At 39.8% G+C, this 22,619-nt stretch overlaps 1 protein-coding gene across 2 annotated transcripts in view; it reads left to right on the forward strand.

Annotated features, from left to right (window-relative positions):
* Positions 1 to 958: 958 nt before the first annotated feature.
* Positions 959 to 22,619, forward strand: part of OSBPL11 (oxysterol binding protein like 11) — an 87,469-nt gene continuing 65,808 nt past the window's right edge. The window contains exons 1-2 of one of the 2 annotated variants that reach the window (XM_087861560.1): positions 959 to 1,461; positions 1,562 to 1,910. In XM_087861560.1, coding sequence (XP_087717686.1) covers positions 1,714 to 1,910 — 197 coding nt within the window. In that variant the 5' untranslated portion in view covers positions 959 to 1,461; positions 1,562 to 1,713. Of the gene's footprint in view, positions 1,911 to 22,619 lie in introns of both variants that reach the window. The other variant, XM_045812503.2, reaches the window with a different exon arrangement.

A 22,619-nucleotide genomic window follows, 5' to 3' on the forward strand; every position in this document is an offset into this window, starting at 1 on the left:
AATAACTTTCCATTGCACTTACAATAAAATCCAAATTTGTCTGCCTACCTCTTCACTCTCATTTTATGCCACTCTATCTCTTGCTCACCAGGCTGCCACATCTCTCATTTCCCAGAATAAATAAAGCTTAATTTTTTCTTAGTTTCCTCATCTTTCTTCACTTCTCACCTTAAATATCATCTCCTCATAGATGACTTTTCTCAACTTTTCTCCTAAAGTAGGTTCTTTATTCCATCCCACTTATTTCTTATATCATCTGTTATAATTTTCTTCATAGCTTTATTTATTTATTTTACTACTTTACTTTTGTACTTTTGAGTAAAACTTCTTTGCATTTTCCATAGTGTTTTGCATATTGTATACATTCAATTCCGAAGTCAAGTTGTTAGAAACTAGAGGAACTAGAATTTACAATTAGATGGGATGTAAAAAAATCACCTGTCATTACTCTTACTTTACAGATCCAAAAACCAAAGTCTAAAGAGTGTGAATGAGTTGTCTGGAGTCAGAAAGAGTTGATTTTGAGAACTCTAATTTCCACACTGATTTGCTCTATTCCTATGTGATGCATTTTTTGCAAAATTACTAAAATGAAGAGTTTTTTTGGTAATTTCTTATAAATGACATTATTTTTCTAAGCCTTCTTTCTAAAATGCCTGAATTGGGCCCTCAAATGGATGGACGGGACCTGGTTAAGAAGGCCGGAAGCCACACTTCACAAGGGCACGGCATCGGACCACTTCTTTGTTTCTCGCTCCCTGGCTGTGTCCCCCTCCCCACCCTCCCCGCAAGCCAGCCCGCCCGCCCCTGTCCTTTCCCTTCTTCCGGGTCAACCGCCCCCCGACAGCTACCCCGAGGCCCCGCCCCCTTCAGGGCCGAGCGCCCTGCGCCAAGATGGCGCCAGGCGCTTCTGCTCTGGGGGAAGTGAGCTCACGCTACTCCGGAAGGGAAGGCGGGGAAAGAGCAGGCGGGTGGGTGACCCGCCGTGGGGCTGTGGGTGGGGCGGCGGCCGCAGCTGTGGCATTCACATTTGGAGCTGGAGAGAGGGCGAGCGACTCGCCGGCCCCTGGGAGCCCAGTCGAGGTCCCAGGGCCGGGGGGGTTGGAGGAAGTCGCTCCGAGAGGCTCACCACGGGTCGGAGAAGAGACGGCCCTGGGAGCCGGCGTCCCGCCCCCGGCGGCCTCCTTCGCCGTCCCTCCTCCGGGGCTGCGCGCGGGCGGCCGCAGTTCTGTCTCGGGGGCTGCGGCGGGAACCGTCGAGAGGGCTGGACGAAACCCTCCCTCGGAGGACCCGCTGGAGGAGAAGAGGGAGCAGGGTGCTCAGGCCGTCCGCTCAGAGGTCAGGCCTAGGGTCGCGGTCCGTGGTCCTCCGTCCTTCGCCCAGCCGTCTTGGCTGGAGCCCGCGACCTCCCCACGCTGCTTCAGCTTCTCTTTTGAGTATGCCACCAAACCCTCTGGCAGGGTGAGCTTTTTTCCTAGCTTTTGTCGGGAAGTAGATACATATTTAAAGGATCTCTGTCCTCATTGCTACCCCTGCCCTCTTAAAAGTTTTCCTTTGGTAGGAATGCTTGTGTTCCTTCCCTGGACCATTTGATGATTCCCACTCCAGCCGCGGCCTGATTTAGTCACTGGAATCACCTTCAGATCGAATCTTAAAAATTATCACCTACAAAACTACTCTGCAGAGTTGTTCTCTCCCGCCCCAGAAGGGCAAATGGACTTCGGAGTTAAGATGCAGGGGGGTGAACCAGTGTCAACAATGAAAGTCTCAGAGAGTGAAGGAAAGCTGGAGGGCCTGGCCACAGCGGTGACCCCGAACAAGAACAGCAGCAACAGCAGCTGTGGGGGTGGAATCAGCAGCAGCAGCAGCAGCAGCAGCCGCGGTGGCAGTGCAAAAGGCTGGCAGTACAGGTATGGCACTTTCTCCAAGGTGGTTTCCTCAGGTGGGGTAAGTATGCCGGAGTCTGCCTTTCTGCGGTTGTTTAAAGGTAACGTTACCCCGGACTTCCAGAAGCAACATCTCATTTGGACCTGGGGTCTCATCTTTCATTAGCAAGATTTTAATTCATTCATGCGTCCATTCAACAGGTATTTATTGAAGGCCTTTTGGAGGATACAGAAATGTATTTCTGAACTTCCTCTAACATTCCTAGGGTTAATCCCTCCTCCGATTTAATTTTTTTTGTACTCACTTCTTTTTTTGCCCGTGTTGTAATTTGTTTACAGGCCTGCCTCCTCTGCTTGACTGTGAGGGCAGGAACTGCCTAACTCCCCTCTCTCCAGAGGCTAGCAAATGCTAGGTGCTCAAAACGTATTTGTCAAGTGATTGAATGGAATCATTGAGTTAGAAGATTCTTGCCTCAGTTTGTGACTTAGAAGGGGAGATATACATAAATAATTTGAATACAGGGGTAAAGGTACAGATGCTACTGCGTCTGATACTCTAGACCAGTGAGCCTTAAGATGTTTCAGTTTGAGTTGGTCAGGCCATCTACAAACTGTCTTTTTTTTTTTTTTTTTTTTAAGATTTTATTTGTTTACTTGACAGAGAGAGACAGCCAGCGAGAGAGGGAACACAAGCAGGGGGAGTGGGAGAGGAAGAAGCAGGCTCCCAGAAGAGCAGGGAGCCTGATGTGGGGCTCGATCCCAGGACTCTGGGATCATGCCCTGAGCCGAAGGCAGACGCTTAACAACTGAACCACCCAGGCGCCCCTACAAACTCTGTCTTGTTGAGAAATTCTACATTTGTTAATTTTTATTAATATGAAGGAAAAATTGAACAGGAAGATAGTGCTGGAGAAGCAATGGTAGTTTTGTTTCTGATTTTGATACCTAAAGTAGAGGGGGATATAACCATCCGTAATCTTTTTTAATTGAGGTATATTTGACTTGTAACGTAATTATATTCAGGCATACAACACAATGATTCCATATTTGCATGTGTTTTGGAAATGATCTCAGTAAGTCTAGTGAACATCCATCACCATATATAGTTACAATATACTTTTTAAGGATTTAGTTATTTATTTTAGAGAGCACGGGGGAGAGTGAGTGAGATCCGTGCGAGTGTGCATCGGCGCTGGGTGAGCAGAGGGAGAGGGAGAGAATCTCAGGTAGACTCTGCTGAGTCTGGAGCCCAACTGGAAGCCCAGTATCACTACCGTGAGATCGCAACCAGAGCTGAAATCAAGAATTGGTCACCTAACTGAGTGAGCTGAGCCACCCAGGCTCCCCCATAGTTATAATATTTTTTTTATTATGATGAGAACTTCTAAGATTTCTCTCTAAGCAACTTATAAATGCCCAATATAGTATCATTAATTTTAGTCACCATGCTGTGCATTACATCCCCAGGACTTACTTTGTAACTGGAAGCTTATACCTTTTGACCACCTTCACCCAATTCACAGCCCAACACTCCACCCCATGCTGCCTCTGTGGCAACCACCGATCTCTCTCTGTATCTGTGAGTTCTTTTTTATTTTGTTCTGTTTGTTTTTTTAGATTCCACATGTAAGTAAGACCATACAGTATTTGCTTGTCTTGTCTTTGTCTAACTTATATAACATAATGTCGTCAAGGTCCATCCATGTTGTTGCAAAATGGCAGGATTTCCCTTTTTTGTGGCTGAGTAATATTACATTTTATATGCCACATTTTCTTTATTTGTTCACTTAGGACACTTAGGTTGCTGGACACTTAGGACACTTAGGTTGCTTCCATGCCTTGGCTATTGTAAATACTGCTGCATTGAACATGGGGGTGCAGATGATCTTTTCAAGTTAATGTTTTCTTTTTTTTTTTCATATCAATACCCAGAAATAGAATTGCTAGATCACCAGAATCTTAAGAATGAATGAAATCAGGCTAAGGAATGAATTCTTAAATTTTGGTTAACTGACTGCCTGTGTACCTAATTCTAGTCCTTTTCAGCCCTGTGCTATTTGTAGTTGTGAAATTTGAAAGGAATTAAAGCCAAGATTTTGTGAAGGATATACATTTATCATGAATAACATCCATGTATGTGAAACATGCATGACTATATTAGCATATAGAAGTGAAGTGTAGAAAATTATAACTTTGTATTGGTAAGTGATTCCAGGACAAGAAAGTGTATTTAGTTATTGTGAGATATTTAGGCTCACTTTTGGAATCAGCATGATCTTTTTTTCTTTTTTTTTTTTTCTTTTTTTTTTTTTAGTGGCTTAAGACTAACCATATAAAATGATCAATTACTTGGTAGGGATATTTTGTTAATGACTTAAGGAAGGAAAATAAAATAATATTCCAAGTCAGAAGTCAGTCTTCTGATATCCTCAACTTTTTGAAACCGCGTCTCAGTTGAATCGAAAAGTGAAACAGGTTTCTTAGTGCTAGAGAGAGTTGTCATAAAACCATGCACTTTACTCCTGTACTGTGATTCAGAATCGTATTATCCCTTATTTAGGGTATTTACCTAATGGTTATGTAATTTTCAAACCAGAATCTGTTGGAAGCACAAGTGAAAAAGATTATCACGGGAAATGTACCAGTGAAAATAGCAACAGAAAATGTAGGACAGTCCAAGACGATTTGAAAAATTAACATGCAGACTCAGCTATATTACTTCCTAGTACAATAAAATGTCACAATGACCTAAGTCATCCAGGAAAGCACACCATGTTTAAGAAGGCAGAGAACCATATGATACAGTGGTGAAAAATTTCAAAGGAAATAACTGAAAGAAAAGATTCTTAAATATCTGGAAAATGCAGTTATGGGGAACTCTCCCCATGGGTGCAGCTATATAATGCATTACTTCATTTACATACATTTTTATTTTAGTAAGGTTTGTCCAAGGCTGATCCTTTAACCTAGCCCCCAATCTGATTTGTCTCTTTGTCCTCTAGGACATTGATCCAGCAGTTTTCTCCATTGTCCTGTGTTGCTTTCTCTTTCCTGGCTTCTTCCCCTGAGACTCAGTCTCTAGACTTTAAAAACAACCACAGTAATAAAACCCAACCTAATCCTTTCCTCTTTAAAGTCGTTTACACTCAACTGCCTCCTTTTTCTTAATCCTCATTTATTGCTCAACTCTATAGACAGTTGGCTCTGTCCTCACCAAGGATATGAGTGAAAATGATGAATTTTTTTAGAGTCATATTCCCATTCTCTGTAAGTGTATTTGTTGCAACTCTTTTCTTGAGATTTTATTTTTAAGCAATCTCTACACCTAACGTTGGGCTAGAACTCAAAGCCCATGAGATCAAGAGTCGCATGCTCCACTGAGCCAGCCAAGCACCCCTCTTTTCTTGACTTTATTCTTTTCTTTTGGTTTCTCCTTTATCCCTCTGACTGTTCCTTTCACAGTATCTTTGGTTGGCTCTTTTCCTTAAAAGTATGGTATGATATTTCATCATCTTCTTAAGCTGTGTGTTTTCTGTTTATCTCATTCTCTTCCATGGCCTCAGCTATTTCTGGAACTTGGGAGCCAATACAACCAACTGTCTATCTGTAATTTGCTACTATCCCATTTTAAAAATGGAGATTTTTGGTTATGTCTTATTGAGTAGTTGAAATTCAGTAAAGACTCTATGATTCAGACCCTGGGCTTTGGCTTTGCAAACTTAGAAAATTAATTAGCGTAATGTTTTCAAGGTTTGTAAGTGCTATAATGTGTATCATTACTTCATTTTTATGGCTGAATAATATTCCGTTATTTGAATATACCACATTTTGCTTATCCATTCATCAGTTGATGGACATTTGGGTTGTTTCCATTTTGTGGCTATTATGAATAATAACACATTTGTGTTCAGGTTTTGTGTGGACATGTATTTTCATTTCTCTTGGGTGTATATCTAGGATGGAATTGCTGGTTCATATGGTAACTTTATGTTTAACTTCTTGAGGAACTGCCAGACTATTTTCTAAAGCAGCTGCACCGTTTTACATTCTTGCCAGCAGTGTATTAGGGTTTTAATTTCTTCACATCCTTATCAGCACTTGTCTGTCTTTTTGATTTTAACGCTCCTAGTGGTTGTGAAATGGTATCTCATTGTGGCTTTGAATTGCATTTTCCTGAAGTCTAATAACATTGAGTGTCTCTTCATGTACTTACTGGTCATTTGTGTATCATCTTTGGAGAAATGTCTATTCAGATCCTTTGCCCATTTTTAAGTTGGAGTATTTATCTTTTTTTTAATCTCTTCTTTTTTAAGATTTACTTATTTATCTTTAGTTGACAGAGAGCGTGCGAGAGAGGGAACACAAGCAGGGGGAGTGGGAGAGGGAGAAGCAGGCTTCCTGCAAAGCAAGGAAGCCTGCCTGGGGCTTGATCCCAGCATCCTAGGATCATGAAGCCTAAGGCAGACAGTTAACAACTGAGCCACCCAGGTGCCCCATTTATCTTTTTATTATTGAGTTTATGAGATTTTTATGTATTCTGGATACATTTCCCTTATCAGATATATTTTCTCTTATTCTGTGGAGTACCTTTTCACTTTCTTGATGATATTGTTTACAGCACAAAAGCTTTTAATTTTCATGAAACCCAATCAGTTTTCTTTTCTTTTCTTTTTTTGCTTATGCTTGGTGTCACATCTAAGAAACCATTGCCAAGTCCAGGACTGCAAAGGTTAATGGATTTATTTCTAAGAATTTATATTAGCACTTCCATTTCGGTCTCTGATCCATTTTGAATTACTTTTTTTAATGATTAATTATATTTTTTCTTTTGTGAAGTGTCTGCTTATATGTTTTATTCATTTTTCTATTTTTTCTCAGTATTTTTCTTGTTAATATACTTGAAGTATACTTGAAAAATATTACATGTCAATTAATATTTAAAATTTTTAATACCAATAGTACTTTAAAGATGTTTTGTTGCCTTTTTTTTTTTTTTCTAAACAAGTAAAAGAAGTATATACAGTGAAATGCTTACCTTTCGTATTTGTCCCACCTGCCCAGTTTCCCTCCCTGGAGTCACTGTCTTTTACCGATTTCTTCACTGTGGTTCCAGAGAAATTTATATTAGTTCTATATAATAAATATATAAATATATGCAACATGTTTTAATTTCGTGCAGTTAAATTATTTGCTAAACTTGGTATAAGGATTTTCCTAGCTCTGTTTTAATTTTTATATGTTTTTCAGGCATATAGAAAACTTTTATCAGTCAGAACTCTTACACCTTTTTTCCCTTTCACTTCAAATTATAGAAAATTATTTATTTATTTATTTAAAGTACTTTCCATGCCCAGTGTGGGGCTTGTACTCACAACCCCGATATCAACGGTTAGATCAAGGGTTGCATGTTCCACCAACAGAACCCACCAGGCGCCCCTAGAAAGTTCTTTTTTTTTTTTTTAAGATTTTATTTATTTGAGAGAGAGAGCGCATGTGCACACGTGCTCATAAGTGAGTGTGGGGAAGGGCAGAGAGGGAGAAGCAGACTCCCGATGAGCAGGGAACCTGCCATGGGGCTTGATCCCAGGACCCTGGGATCATGACCTGAGCTGAAGGCAGATGCTTAACTGATTGAGCCACCAAGGTGCCTGAAAGTTATTTATTTATAAATATTTATTTTCTTATAGTTTTAAAATGATTTGATAACTATGTATTTGTTTTGAATTTATTTTGAAATATGTGAGATAGTATATTATTTACTTTTGTGTTACAAATTACCCCAAAATTTAGTGTGTTGAAACAGCAAGATTTTTTAATCCACAGTGTCGTGAAGCTTAGGTGGGTCCACTGGTTCAGGGTCTTTCAGAAGGCTGCAGTAATCTTGAGGCTCAACTGGGAAGAATTTACTTCCTGGCTCACTCCTGGCTCTTGGCACGATGCAGTTCTTTTGACCTGTTGGACAAAGACCTCAGTTCCTTATAAACTGACTGCCAGCGGCCTCCTTTAGTTCCTGGCTGCATGGGCCCCTCCACGAAGCATCTTACTACTTGGCAGCGTGTTTCATCAGAGTGAGGAAGTGAGAAAGCAAGAGAACGCTATCAAGATGGAAGTCTTACAGTCTTTTGTAACTTAAACATAGGAGTGAAGTCCCATCACTTTTCACTATTCATTAGAAGTAGGTGATAAAGGTCAGCCCACACAAGGTGTGAAAACCAGCAGGTGGGGATCACTGGGAGCCATACAAGAAGGTGCCTATTACAGATGTTAGTATAAATAGACTCTATAGATTGTCATCTTCTGTTGAGCTAGATTTGACAAATAGGCAGTTGGAACTCTGTTTCTAAAGCTGAGAGTTGGGACTGAAACTGATTGTCAGGGAATAAGAGGAGCTACTAGAAGATCTGTCGCAGTGACCTAGACATGAGATAATACAGGGAAGGTGTTAGTACGCAGGAAAAGAGGGAAACTGTTAGAGGAAGGTTGACAGACCTTGGTGATTGGATGGAGGCTTGTAGTGAGGGAAGGAAGTGAAAATAGGCATCCGTCATCCAGATTTGAAACTTCGAGAAATCTATAGGGGAAACAGGTTTGGGGAGTCAAATGATGCATTTGGTTTTAGGTACGTTGAGCTAAAGTTGCCAGCTAAAGTTGCCAGAATGTTGACAGTTGCATATCCAGCTAGACCTTAGAGATGTGGGGCATTAGGAAGGTAGATAATTGCCTTTATGGTATCAAGAATGTTTTCACTTCTTTTGTCACATTTAACCCTCACAACAGCTCTTAGAGGAAGGTAGGACATTGTTATCCCCATTTTACAATTGAAGAAAACAAAGCAAAATGAATTGGCTAAGGCTACATAACTAGTAAGTAGAAGAACTTTTATTTCTAGGTAGTTATTTGCATAAAGGTATTTAAAAGATAAACTCTCTAAAGGAATGAATAATAATTATTTTTTTAAGATTTTATTTATTTGAGAGAGAGCGAGAGACAGCGAGCATGAACTGTGGGCGGCAGAGGAGGTGGGAGAAGCAGACTCCCTGCTGAGCAGAGCCTGATGCGGGGCTCAATCCCAGGACCCTGGATCATGGCCTGAGGCGAAAGCAGATGCTTAACCGACTGAGCCACGCAGGTGCTCCATTAATAATTATTATTATTTTTAAAATATTTTATTGAGAGTGAGAGCACGCGCTTGGGAGCACATGTGTGTGCAAATGGGGGAGGGGCAGAGAGAGACTCTCAAGCAACTCTATGCTGGTTGCAGAGCCCTGCAGCCCACTCAGGCCTTGAGATCGTGACCTGAGCTGAAATCAAGAATCAGATGCTTAACTGACTGAACCACCCACGTGCCCCATGGAATGAATAATTACTGATAAATAGTTTAGAACGTGGTGGGTTCATCATTTACTAGTATTCTAACTCATGCAGCAAATATTTTTGAGCATCTACCATGTGTGAAGCCCTGTTAGTTCCAAATTAATGTATCCATTCATAACCATGAAAAGTAAGGACTCCCAAGGCTTATCTGGGGAGGAATCTGAAAAAGAATCAGAAAAGAGGGGTGCCTGGCTAGCTCAGTTGGTAGAGCATGCCACTCTTTTTTTTTTTTTTTTAAGATTTTATTTATTTATGTGACAGAGAGACAGCCAGCGAGGGAGGGAACACAAGCAGGGGGAGTGGGAGAGGAAGAAGCAGGCTCCCAGCGGAGGAGCCTGATGTGGGGCTCGATCCCATAACGCCGGGATCACGCCCTGAACCGAAGGCAGACACCCAACGACTGCGCCACCCAGGCGCCCCAGAGCATGCCACTCTTGATCTTGGTCTTATGAATTAAAACCCCATACTGGGTATAGAGATTACTTAAAAATAAATCTTTCAAAAAAGAAGGAAGGAAGGAAGGAAGGAAGGGCCTCAGTTGCATTTGCAGAGTATGTATCGTGATGCCCAAAGCCGAGAAGTAAATTGATTAGTTTAGCCTTTAATTTTCTTCCACAGTAATTTATATTCATATGTTGTGGTCTTTGCTCACCATTTAAAAGGAAAACAGATTTCTTAATTTTGGATTGTTCCTTCCTTTTTCGTAATAAATGTTTAAAGTTTACAAAATGTGCTTGTTTCCATTATTTTCACATTCTTCGTGTCAGCTTTTAGAAAAATTTACAAATCTGCAAATATGCCACTTGTTTATTGAAATGGACAGAAGAGAACTACCCAGAGGAGGAACTGAAAAGCAAATTGGGGTGTATAACAGACCTGCTTTTCTTATTTTGGGCTCCATGCTGGCTAAGCACCATTAACAAACAGGCAGATCTCTTTTCCTCATTAGTTCTTAGTTCTGGGTTTCAGGAAATGGAAAGAAGTCTACAAATATATAGTATAGAAATAATTTTTACGGTCAGATCTGGTGTATAGCACTGTGAATACTCTGTTACAAGAAAAAGTACCTATTTGCAAATGGAGAAAGGAGATCTGCCTAAATATAACCTAACATTTACTGTCTTCAAGGTTTGACCACTTCTTTCGAGTTTGATTTGAAGAAATCATGAATGTTTGCTTTTCTTCTCTGTACGGGTTAAAGGAAAGTTGAATGTGTATTTCTGTACCCCAGTTTTTTTTTTCCTCATCTGAAATTTGCAATCGATGCTAGTAAAAATAAGGGAAAGGCAACTTAGAGGCACATAATTGAAAACTATAAAATGTTATTCCAAAAATCTAGTGGGGGGATGCCTGGGTGGCTCAGTCTGTTAAGCATCTGCCTTCAGCTCAGGTCATGAACCCGGGGTCCTGGAATCAAGTTCCACATCAGGCTTCTTGCTCAGAGGGGAGCCTGCTTCTCCCCTGCCTGCTGCTCCCCCTACTTGTGCTCGCTCACTCTCTCTGGCAGATAAATAAATAAAACCTTAAAACAAACAAAAACCCACAAAAATTAGTGAGAACTATACCAAACCTTGAGGAAAAAGATTTGGTTTATTATGGTATACTCTGATTTCTTAATGTTTTATATTTTTGCTCTGTAGGTCTAAATACAGTCCATTTGAGTTCGTATTTTACATAGCAGTTACACTGTATCAAAACTATGCAAACAAGTTAATGTTAGAACATGCAAATTAGTCTTTTAGTCCTCTTTGAATAAATTGCATAATTTAGGTTCAGAAGAAATTGTCTATATAATAGATTTGTGAGAAATTATGTCTTTTTAAACTCTCCTGTTTTTGCTTTTGAAAATAGTGGAGAATATTCTTGATGTAAATTATACTACCTTGAAGAGAGAGAACATCTTTTGTTTCCTTTTTTTGAGGGAATGTCTTCATTAGCTGAGAATCTTCCCTTGTACTGATTTTGCTTAATAAAATTATTTGTGTCCAGACTTAGGGTTAAGTTAAAACCAAATTGCCTGATTAAATAGTTACATTACTGTTTTGGCATTACCATCTGGGTTTTAGAACAACTTAGTTTGGGGGCGAAAGAAAGGATTGTCTTTTGGGTTTATTAGGTCTTGTAACAAAGCATGATTTCCCACTCAGTGTCTCCCTGTACTTGAGTTTTGGCTGTCTTTGCTGTTTACTTCCATTGCTGTTCTTGAGGTTGGTCAGAAAGGCCCTGGTGGGGAGAAACTGAAGTCTGTGGTTGCTGCTGGCCGCAGCTGGAAACCCTAGTGAAAAGGTGGTAGGGAGAAAAAAAAAAAGAAACAAGAAGGAAAATAGGGAAAGAAAAAGAAGAGACAGAGCAAAGAGAGACAGGGGAAGAGGGAGGAGGAGGGGAATGAGAATGATATAAATGGTGAGATGAAATGCCACCAGTAGTTGCTTCTGAAAACAGCTTTCTTGTCCTTGATAGAGGCCTTTTTAAAGTGCTGCCTGAGCCTGTATCGTCAATTCTACAAAGAAAACTTCTTTATCAGTTTTGCAGATGTTTCACATATTTATAACATAAATGAAAAGCGTATTTTTAACGTAATTTTTTGGAATAGGTAATATGTTCACTTTATTAAAAAAATAATTAGAAGGTGTCCAATGAAAATCTCTTCCCATCCTCTACTGGTCCAGGTCTCCTCCTACCTAAAAATGGCTTCTTGTGTGTGCTTCCAGAGAGGGTTTTTTTTTTTTTTTTAAGATTTATTTATTTATTTGAGGCGGGGGAGGGGAGGGTCAGTGGGAGAGGGAGAGAGAGTCTTAAGCACACTGCAGCCTGGGTTCAGTCTCATGAGCTCATGATCTGAGCTGACACCAAGAGCTGGGCATTTAACTGACTGTACCACCCACGTTCCCCCCCCCCGAGATTTTTTTAAAAAGAATTCAGCAAATACATGTTTGTTGCACTTTTAGTTTTACCGCAGAGGTATCTTAATATTTGTATTAGTTCAGGCTGCCATAACAGAATACTGTGCACTGGCTGGCTTAAATAACCCAGATTTATTCTTACGTATCTGAAGACTGGAAGTCCGAGATCAGGTTTTTATTTGTAATAATAAAAGCCTAGAAATAAAACTGTTAGTAGGGGGACTGGTTAACTATATGATACTGCCATAAAATGGATGACTATGCAGATGTTAAGAATGAGTTAGAGTCATATATGTCAGTATGAAACCATCCCTAAGAAAATTGTGAGAAAAGCAAGGTACAGAACTGTGTATAATTGCAAGCATTTGTTTAAAAAGTGTGTGTGTGTGTGTGTGTGTGTGTGTGTGTGTGTGTGTGTACGTGTGCACTTGTAGGAGCATAGAGTATCTCTGACGGCGTACACAGGAAATTGAGAGAAGTCCTCGTCTCTGAGGAGAGAAACTGGTGGCTGGAAGACAGGGTTGGATCATGTAATACACAGTAATGCTTGTTGGGAGATAGTTTTTCCTTTGTTCCTTACTGTTTTCTTCCCAAAAATTTATATAGCAAACAGTCTTGGAAGATATACTATCTCCCTTGTAAGCAAAAGTCAGGTTTATTTACCATCACTTTAATAAACATAAGGTCTCCTTGCTGCAGAGGTCACGCTGACTTATTGTCCACTAAAAGATCTGGGTTCCCTGTATAAGAGGTTCCTCACCTGTACCACAGCCTCCTGCATGTGCAGGCATCTCCGGTCCTCTTTGTGTTGCCCTCCGTGACGGGAGTCTTGCTGTGGCTACTGAAGTCTCTTGTCTCTGACTCAGGAGTCTCATGCCTTCTGCCAGCATCCATGAAACTGGGCTAACTTGTTAGCTTGCAAGTAGGGTAACATCTCAGACCCTTCATCGTTGACAAAGTACCTACAGGAGAATAACAGTAATTATTTCTCAAAATAAAAGATGTGGAAGTCTTAGGGCTTTTTAGGTCCCATCGTTCTGACCGGAAAATACCAGGTTAAGAAGAGAGGACATATCTAGAAAACTGATCTAGAAAACGAGCCTAGATCAGAGGAATTTGCCTATGGAGGAATTGACTTCTGCAGTGGGAGAGAACGAGTATTTTGTTGAGTGTTAACCATATTGAAATACATTTCAAAAATATATGGGTTGAAATATATTATCTCTTTTTTTCTTTCCTCATTGTAAATCTGCAAAACAGATTTTCTTACCCCCATTTACAGATGAGGAAACTCAGGACCAGATGTCTTACCTACCCAAGGTCACACTGAAGTTCATATCTGTATCTGTATCTGGCACTAAGCCATGTTCTTTCCATTATAATAAACAGCTTTCTAACTTTGTTGAGGTATTAGAGGTGACTTTCTACTTTTCCATGTAGAAATTTTTTCTGTCCCATCATCACTGAACCTCTGTCCTGCCTGTTATCTGCATAAGGGATTTCTTAGTTGTCTGTAACAATCAGATTATGTTTAGGATTTTTTTTTTTTTTTTTGGTCTGTATAGGCAAACATTTTACAGCTATGCTTCTCAAACTCTCTTGCTGAATATTCTCTCTTTTTTCTTTTCTTTTCTTTTCTTTTTTTTTTTTTTGAGAGACAGGGAGAGAGAACCTGTGCACGCCAGTGTGACTGGAGCTGGGGAGAGGGGGATGGAGAGAGAGAATCTCAAGCAGACTCCCTGCTGAGCATGGAGCCCAGCTCTTGATTTCAACTCAGGTCATGATCTCAGGATTGTGAGATCATGACCTGAGTTGAAATCAGAAGTCAGACGCTTAACTAACAGCCACCCAGGTTCCCTTCTTCCTGATAGTAGGTACCTTAAATAGATCTAGTTTGTGATTTAAAGTAGTCAGTGGCTGGTATAACTTTCATGAGAGTTTTTTGTATTATCTTCAAAATTCATGACAATTTTATATTCTACTCTGTATCTGTTGCTTTCAGAGGTCAGTAAATAATACCCTGAGTTCAGGACCAGTTGAGAAAGAGGACATAGGAATCAGACAGGACATAAAATTGTCAGGTTTTTTTTTTAATTGTGGCAAAATATACATATGAAATTTACCATCTTTTTTTAAGAATATGATTCTGTGTCACTAAGTACATTCACATTGTTATGCAACTATCACTACTATTCTCTTTTTTTTTTAAGATTTTATTTATTTATTTATTAGAGCGCACAGAAGCAGGAGGGGCAGAAGGAGAGGGAGAAGCAGACTCCCTGCTGAGTGGGAAGCCTGACATGGTGCTTGATCCCAGGACCCTGAAATTGTGACGCTTAACACAACTGAGCCACCCAGATACTCCTATCACTACAATTCTTTAGAATTTTTCATCATCCCAAACTAAAACTCTGTGCCCATTAAATAATAACTCCCCATTCCCCACCCCAACCCTCAGCCCCTGGCAACCACTGTTCTGTCTTTTGTCTCTGTGATTTTGACTACTCTTGGTACTTCATATAAGTGAAATCATACAATATTTGTCATTTTGTATTTGGCTTACTTCACTTAGCATAATGGCCTCAAGTTTCATCCATGTTGCAGCATGTGTTACAATTTTCTCCCTTTTTAAGACTGAATAATATTTGATTGCATGTATTTGCCACATTTTATTTATCCATTTACATTTGGGTTGTTTCCATCTTCTGGCTATTGTGAATAATGCCACTGTGAACATTGGTATAACAAATACCTGTTCAAGTCCCTGCTTTCATTCTTTTGGATATATACCCAGAAGTGGAGTCACTGGATCCTATAGTAACTCGACATTTAACTTTTTGAGCACCCATCGTTGCTGTTTTCCACGGCAGCTGTACCATTTTACATTCCCACCAACAGTGCAGAAGGGTTCCAGTTTCTCCACATCCTTGCCAACCCTTGTTCTTTTCTGTCTTTTGTTTGGTTTTGATAATAGACATCCTAATGGATGTTAAATAGTTTTATTACTGGAAAAGCTCACTGAAGAAAGCAGCAGCAGTTAACAGGGTAAGGTAGGTTTGCTATTTCCACCCTGGAATTAGGCACACTTATTTACCTAGTCACAGCCAGTTTGGAACACTCAGGTCTTTTCTCTGTCACAGCAGGTAAGAATGTCTTCTTTGGGTAGGAGGCAGATCCAAGGGAACAAGCTCAGAAAGGGTGAACCGTTCATGCCCAGCTGTGGAAGGTGTCAGGGTAAGAATGGGGAGGGGAGGACAGGAGCTCTCTGGAGAAGTTCTCCACATGGAAATATGTCAGGATTGAGCAAGTTGTTGCTTTTTTTTAACATTTACAAGAGTTTTGATATTAAAAATGTTTTAACTTCTTACAGTCAACTGAATTTGCTCTAGAATGCAGTCTGGTTTTACCCTGTTCTCTAAGCCACCCAGCCCAGTTTTGGGCATGTATAACCTAATTTGGGAAGTAAGTGTTTGTACGAAACACTTCTACATCCCAAAAGAGCAGTGGTCTTATGGTCACATTGGAAAGTTTAAAAAAATTTAATCTATACCTAATAATAGATAGAAATAGCTCTATGCCTGAATTATGCCACCTATTCAAGATAATTGAACTTTTTAAAAAAAGATTTTATTTCTTTGACACAGAGAGCACAGCAGGGGGAGCAGGAGAGGGAGAAGCAGGCTCCCTGTTGAGCCGGGAGCCTGATGCGGGGCTTAATCCCAGGACTCTGGGATCATGACCTGAGCTGAAGGCAGATGCTTAACTGACTGAGCCACACAGGCGCTCCGATAATTGAACATTTAAAAAATGTTTTGGTTGTAAAAATAATATATTAAAGTTGGAAAATGTGAAACAGTAAAGGGAGCAAAGTAAAACCATCCATAATTCCTCCCATCTGGTAATAACCATAATTACTATTTTGTGTAGTTTTGTTCTGTGTACATTTTTTATAGGCTATATAAAATTTGGTAGTCTGAAGTTTTAATGATCTTAAAATACTTTCCCATGTTTTTAGAAACTCATACACAGTTTACTTGGTGAATACTATTCTATCATACTTCTTTTTTTTAATTATTAAATTCCAGTGATTTAACATATAGTGTAATCTGTGATACTTCTTAATCATTCTCTTAATGTCATTCATTGAGCTTTTTTGTTTCCTTCCTCTCCATTTCTTTTTTTCTTTATTATTATTATTTTAATTATTATAAATAGTGCTACAGTGGACACAGTTGCATATTATCTTTGTCTACATTTCTAATCATTTTCTTAGACTAGATACCTGGAAGTAAAATTCTTGGGCCCAAGAGCATTGACATTTTAAAAAAATTTTAATTCCAGTATAATTAACATGGAGTGTTATATGAGTTTCAGGTATACAATATAGTGATTCAGCAATTCTATGCATAACCCAATGCAAAGAGCATTAACATTTTTTTTTTTAAGATTTTATTTATTTATTCGACAGAGATAGAGACAGCCAGCGAGAGAGGGAACACAAGCAGGGCGAGTGGGAGAGGAAGAAGCAGGCTCATAGCGGAGGAGCCTGATGTGGGGCTCCATCCCATAACGCCTGGATCACGCCCTGAGCCGAAGGCAGATGCCCAACCGCTGTGCCACCCAGGCGCCCCGAGCATTAACATTTTTAAAGCTCTTAGCAGGAAGGGAGTACCTTTCACTTGACTTCATACTTTTGGGTATAGACTAAAACATAGTTGGAATTAGAATTTGTTTTATCTGAGATTGATTTGAGTATATAGGCTGTGAGTTGAATTTTTTTTTTTTTTGCCAGAGACTCAGAATTGTCTGGTGGTTTTATAGAAACATTCTGCTTCTCTCTTCCCATGGCTTAAATCATTCAGCAGAGATTTCTTGAACATAAGAAATCCTAGGCTATACACGAGGTGCTGCAAGGAATACTAGGATGAGTAAGAAGCCGTCACTGCTCTGCAAAATATCATTTTACAGCAGAAGGAAGTACATGTGTTGCAGTCACTCCCATCTGTTGTCATTTGCTTTTTCCTTAGCTAAGCTGGCTGCTGTCTCCCTTCATCATGCTATTTATGCTATCAAGGGAGTGAACCAAAACTAAGCTAATTTTGGAGGACAGTTTTTGCTTAGTAGAAAATAGGAATTTTGGTCTGTGGCTTTAACTGATTACAGCTTGCTTAAAGTCCTGTCTGCAGTTCAATGTGTTAGGGTCCAAGACTAATTCCTCTACCTGGGCTCTGGAAGCCACCTTCCTCCTGTTTTCCTCTTTCTCCTGAGTCTTGGGTCTTTGTCTCCTTCTCTTTGGGTGGTTAGAACTACCCTGTCTTAAGCCCACATCCTTGTAACCAGTCCCGTTTCTCCCACTCTCTCTCAATTATTACTGCCAGCTGACTGCGCCTTCATCATTCCATTGATCTGTTGTCTTTTAGTTGTTAAATCTAATAGAAACTTCTTAGTCTTCATCTTATTTCACCCCTCAGTAGCTTTGAACATGCTTGACCACATATTTATTTGAAATACTCCCAGTTTTCTTCCTGTTACTCAACTTCTTATACCTTCTCTGCACTCCCTTGCCTTTAAAACTTTTACTTAGGGTTCTTTCTTAGACTCTGTTCCATATAATCTTTCTTGGGTGATTTTATTTGCTCTCATAACTTCAAAACCAGTTACATGCTTATGTGCCGATTACTGCCAAATCTATGTGTCCAACCCAGATCATGCTACCTTACTGGATATCTTGCTGTGTAAGTCCCACAGATCCCTGAAATTCAACATGAGAAACTGGAACAAACCCAAAACTTCCCAGTGAAGGTATTAGTATCTGCACAGTTGTTCCAGCTGGAAATCCGGGGGTAGCCCTGTCTCTTCTGTCTTACCCTTACTCTCACTGTTGATCTCTTTTTCACTTCACATCTAATCAGTCACGTCCAGTCATTTCAGCCTCAGTCACTATCGACTCCTGTGTCTTTATTTAGTGAATCCCATGTCTTTAGTGAAATACCTTTCCCATTTTATATGACAGCTAAAAACACAGTCCCAATGTGTCTCTCCTCCAATAGGAGCCCTTTCATTGTCTTTTTCTTTAAGGAGATACATTTCTCTTAGATTATGATGTGGGGATGGCGAGAAATTCCCTTTTTAATTTTCCCATTCTTTTCAGTGGATTTGCGGAGTGGTTTGTGTTTTAGAAGGTACTGAGTAATTGTGCTGAACTGAAATGAATGGATTTGAAACTCTTCAGAAAGTAGCTTAACTTCAAAAGCTTCTACAGAGCTTTCTTAAGTCTGATCAAGAAGGGGTAAGAAGTAAGTGTGTTGGGGCGCCTGGGTGGCGCAGTCGTTAAAGCGTCTGCCTTCGGCTCAGGGCGTGATCCTGGTGATCTGGGATCGAGTCCCACATCAGGCTCTTCCGCTATGAGCCTGCTTCTTCCTCTCCCACTCCCCCTGCTGTGTTCCCTCTCTCGCTGGCTGTCTCTCTCTGTCAAATAAATAAATAAAATCTTAAAAAAAAAAAAAAAGAAGTAAGTGTGTTATAGTAACGGAGACTTAGGAATTGAAATAATCATTATTATGTCGGAGAAGATGAGGCTCACGTAAACTAAAATAATGCCACTTGGCATAGTTCAAATCAGTTGTTTTTATAGACTCTCAGTGTATCATGTTGATTGATTTGCAAATATTGAACCACCCCTGCAGTCCCAAAATAAATCCCACTTCATTGTGGTGAATAATTCTTTTAATGTACTGTTGAAGCTGATTTGCTAGTATTTTATTGAGAATTTTTGCATCCGTGTTCATCAGGCCTATACTTACCCTTTTTAGTGGGTCTTTGTCTGGTTTTGGAATCAAGGTAATGCTGGCTTTGTAGAATGAATTTGGAGTTTTCCTTCTGTTTCTATTTTTTGGAGCAGTTTGAGAAGAGTAGGTATTAACTCTTCTTTAAATGTCTGTTAGAATTCCCCTGGGAAGACATCTGGCCCAGGACTTTTGTTTGTTGGGAGATTTTTGAGAACTGATTCAATTTCTTTGCTGGTTGTGGGTCTGTTCAAATTTTTGTATTCCTGTCTCAGTTTTGGTAGTTCGTAAGTTTCTAGGATTTTTTTTCCATTTCTTCCAGGTTGCCCAGTTAATTGGCATATAATTTTTCATAGTATTCTCTTATAATTGTTTGTGGTTCTGTGGTGTTGCTTGTGATTTCTCTTCTTTCCTTCGTGATTTTATTTATTTGGGTCCTTTCTCTCTTCTTTTTGTAAGTCTGGCTAGGTGTTTATCAATTTTATTAATTCTTTTGAAGAACCAGCAATTAGTTTTGTTGATCTGTTCTACTGTTTTTGTTTTGTTTAGTTTCTTTATCATTTATTTCCTCTCTAATCTTTATTATTTCCCTTCTTCTGCCAGCTTAAGGTTTTATTTGCTGTTCTCTTTCTAGCTCCTTTAGGTATAAGGTAAGATTGTGTGTTTGAGACTTCTCTTGCTTTTTGAGGTAGGCCTGTATTTCAGTATACTTCCCTCTTCGCACTGCTTTTGCTGCATCCCAAGGGTTTTGGACTGCCACATTTCCATTTTCATTTGCTTCCATGTATTTTTTTATTTCTTTGATTCCTGGTTAACCCAGTCATTCTTCAGTAGGATGTTCCTTTTTTTTTTTTCCTTAAGATTTTATTTATTTATTTGTCAGAGAGAGACAGCGCAAGCCAGGGGAGTGGCAGGCAGAGGGAGAAGCAGACTCGCTGCTGAGCAAGGAGCCTGATGTGGTACTTGATCATGACCTGAGCGGAACCTAGACACTTAACCGACTGAGCCACCCAGGCGTCCTAGTAGAAAGTTCTTTAACTTCCGTGTATTTGAAGTCTTTCCAAATTTTTTCTGGTGGTTGATTTCAAGTTTTGGTCTGAAAATATGCATGATATGATCTTGATATTTTTGTACTTTTGAAGGCTGATTTGTGACCCAGTATGTGATCTCTTCTGGAGAATGTTCCTTGTGCACTCAAAAAGAATATGTATTCTGCTGCTTTAGGATGAAATGTTCTGAATATATCTGTTAAGTCCATCTGGCCCAGTGTGTCATTCAAAGCCATTATTTCCTTGTTGATTTTCTGCTTAGGTGATCTGTCCATTGCTGTAAGTGGGGTGTTAAAGTCCCCTACTATTACTGTATTTTTATCAGTGAGTTTCTTTATGTTTATTATTAATTGATTTATATATTTGGGTGCTCCCAAGTTGGGGGCATAAATATTTACAGTTGTTAGATTTTCTTGAATGATAGACCCCTTAATTATGATATAATGCCCTTCTTCATGTCTTGTTACAGTCTCTGTTTTAAAATCTGGTTTGTCTGATACTGAGTATGGCTACTCCAGCTTTCTTTTGACGTTCATTAGCATAATAGATGGTTCTCCAGCTCCTCACTTTCTTTTTTTTTAAAAGATTTTATTTATTTATTTGATAACACAAAGAGAGAGAGAGTGTGTACAAGAGTTGGGGGGGTGCAGAGGGAGAGGAGAAGCAAACTCCTCACTGAGCAGGGAGCCGAGTGAGGGGCTTGATCCCAGGACCCCAGGATCACGACCTGAGCCAAAGGCAGACCTTCAACTGACTGAGCCACCCAGATGCCCCTCCATCCCTCACTTTCAATCTGCAGATGTCTGTAGTTCTAAAATGAGTCTCCGTAGGCAGCATATAGATGGAGCTTGTTTTTTTATCCATTCTGATACCCTATGTCTTTTGATTGAAGCATTTAGTCCAATTACATTGAGAGTGATTATTGAAAGATACGCATTTGGTGTCATTGTGTTACCTGTAGAGTTCGTGTTTCTGGTGATGTTCTCTGGTCCTTCCTAGTTTTTGTTGCTTCTGGTCATTTTTTCCCCACTCAGAGTCCCCCCCTTAATATTTCTTGAAGGGCTAATTTAGTGGTCATGAACTCCTTTAGTTTTTGTTTGTCTGGGAAGGACTTTGTCCCTAACCCTTCTATTCTGAGTGACAGCCCTGCTGGATGAAGAATTCTTGGCTGCATGTTTTCCCCATTTAGCCGGTTGAATATTTCATGCCACTCTCTTGTGGCCTGCCACGTTTCTGTGGATAGATCTATGCAAACCTGATCTGTCTTCCCTTGTTCAAGGACTTTTTTTTTTTTTTTTTTTAATCCCTTGACGCTTTCAGGACTCTTTCCTTGTCTGTATTTTGTGAATTTGGCTATGATATGCCTTGGCAATGGTTAGCTTTTGTTGAATTTAGTGGGAGTTCTGTGTTTCTTGGATTTTGATGTCTGTATCCTTCCCCAGATTAGAGAAATTTTCAACTATAATTCGATTGAATACACTTTCTGCCCCTTTTCCTCTCTCTTCATCTTCTGGAACTCCTATGATACAAATATTACTACACTTTAGTAAGTCACTGAGTTCCCTAAGTCTACCTTTGTGGTCCATTGCCTTTCTTTCCCTCTTCTTTTCAGCTTCATTAGTTTCCATGATTTTATCTTCTATATCACTGATTTATTTGCTCCTCTTACTCGTCCATCCTTATTTTTATAGCCTCCATCTGGGATTGCATCTCGGTTACGGCATTTTAAATTTTGGCTGACAAGATTTTAGTTCTTTTATGTCTGCAGTAAGGGATTCTCTAGAGTCTTCTGTGTTTTTTCCAAGCCCAGCTAGTATCCATATAATTGTTGTTAAATTCTAGTTGAGACATCTTACTTACATCTACATTGACTAAATCTCTGGTCATTATTTCTTCCTGTTCTTTCTTTTGAGGTGAATTCCTGTGTCTCGTCATTTTGGAGAGAGGAAGAAAAGGAAAATAAAACAAAATAAAAATTAAAAAATCGAGGAAAAAGGAAAAAAAATACATAAAGGAAGCTAGATCCTAGGTATGGTTTGGTCTGCTTGTTACAAAAAGCTCGACTGAAAAAAGGTAGGGGCCCAGGCCTGGTAGCTCAGTCAGTTGAACAGCCAACTCTTGATTTTGGCTCAGGTCGTGATCTCAGGGTCCCGGAATGAAGCCCTGCACTGGGCTCCATGCTCAGTGGGGAGTCTGCTTGAGGATTCTCTCTCCCCCTCTCCCTCTGCCCTCCCCTGCTCATGCTCTCTCTTTCTGTCTCTCTAAATAAATCTTTTTAAGAAAGAAAAAAGGTAGAAAGAGAAGAAAAAGAAGAAAGAAATTAAAAATTAAAGAAATATGTACATAAAATACAATTAAAAAATTAAAAATTGCTCTTCCTGTATCCAGAAAACAAGACAAACAGACAAAACCAAAATAAAGCAAGAAACAAAAGCCAAAGGAAGCTAGATCCTGTTTCCCTTAGCTCTGATGCTTTGCAGCACTCTGTGATCAGTAGATTCGGTGTGTAAGGGAGTTTGTGCTGGTCTTTTGGTGGGGGGCGCCCACCCGCTGCTCTGATTCTCAGGTGGAATTGCCGTAGTGGAGATGCTCCTGCAGGGCGAAGACGAGTGGGGCTTGATG

This window comes from Ursus americanus, chromosome 4, assembly GCF_024610735.1.
Source record: "Ursus americanus isolate L20-20 chromosome 4, mUrsAme1.1.p, whole genome shotgun sequence".
In the NCBI taxonomy this organism is placed as follows: Eukaryota; Metazoa; Chordata; class Mammalia; order Carnivora; family Ursidae; genus Ursus; species Ursus americanus.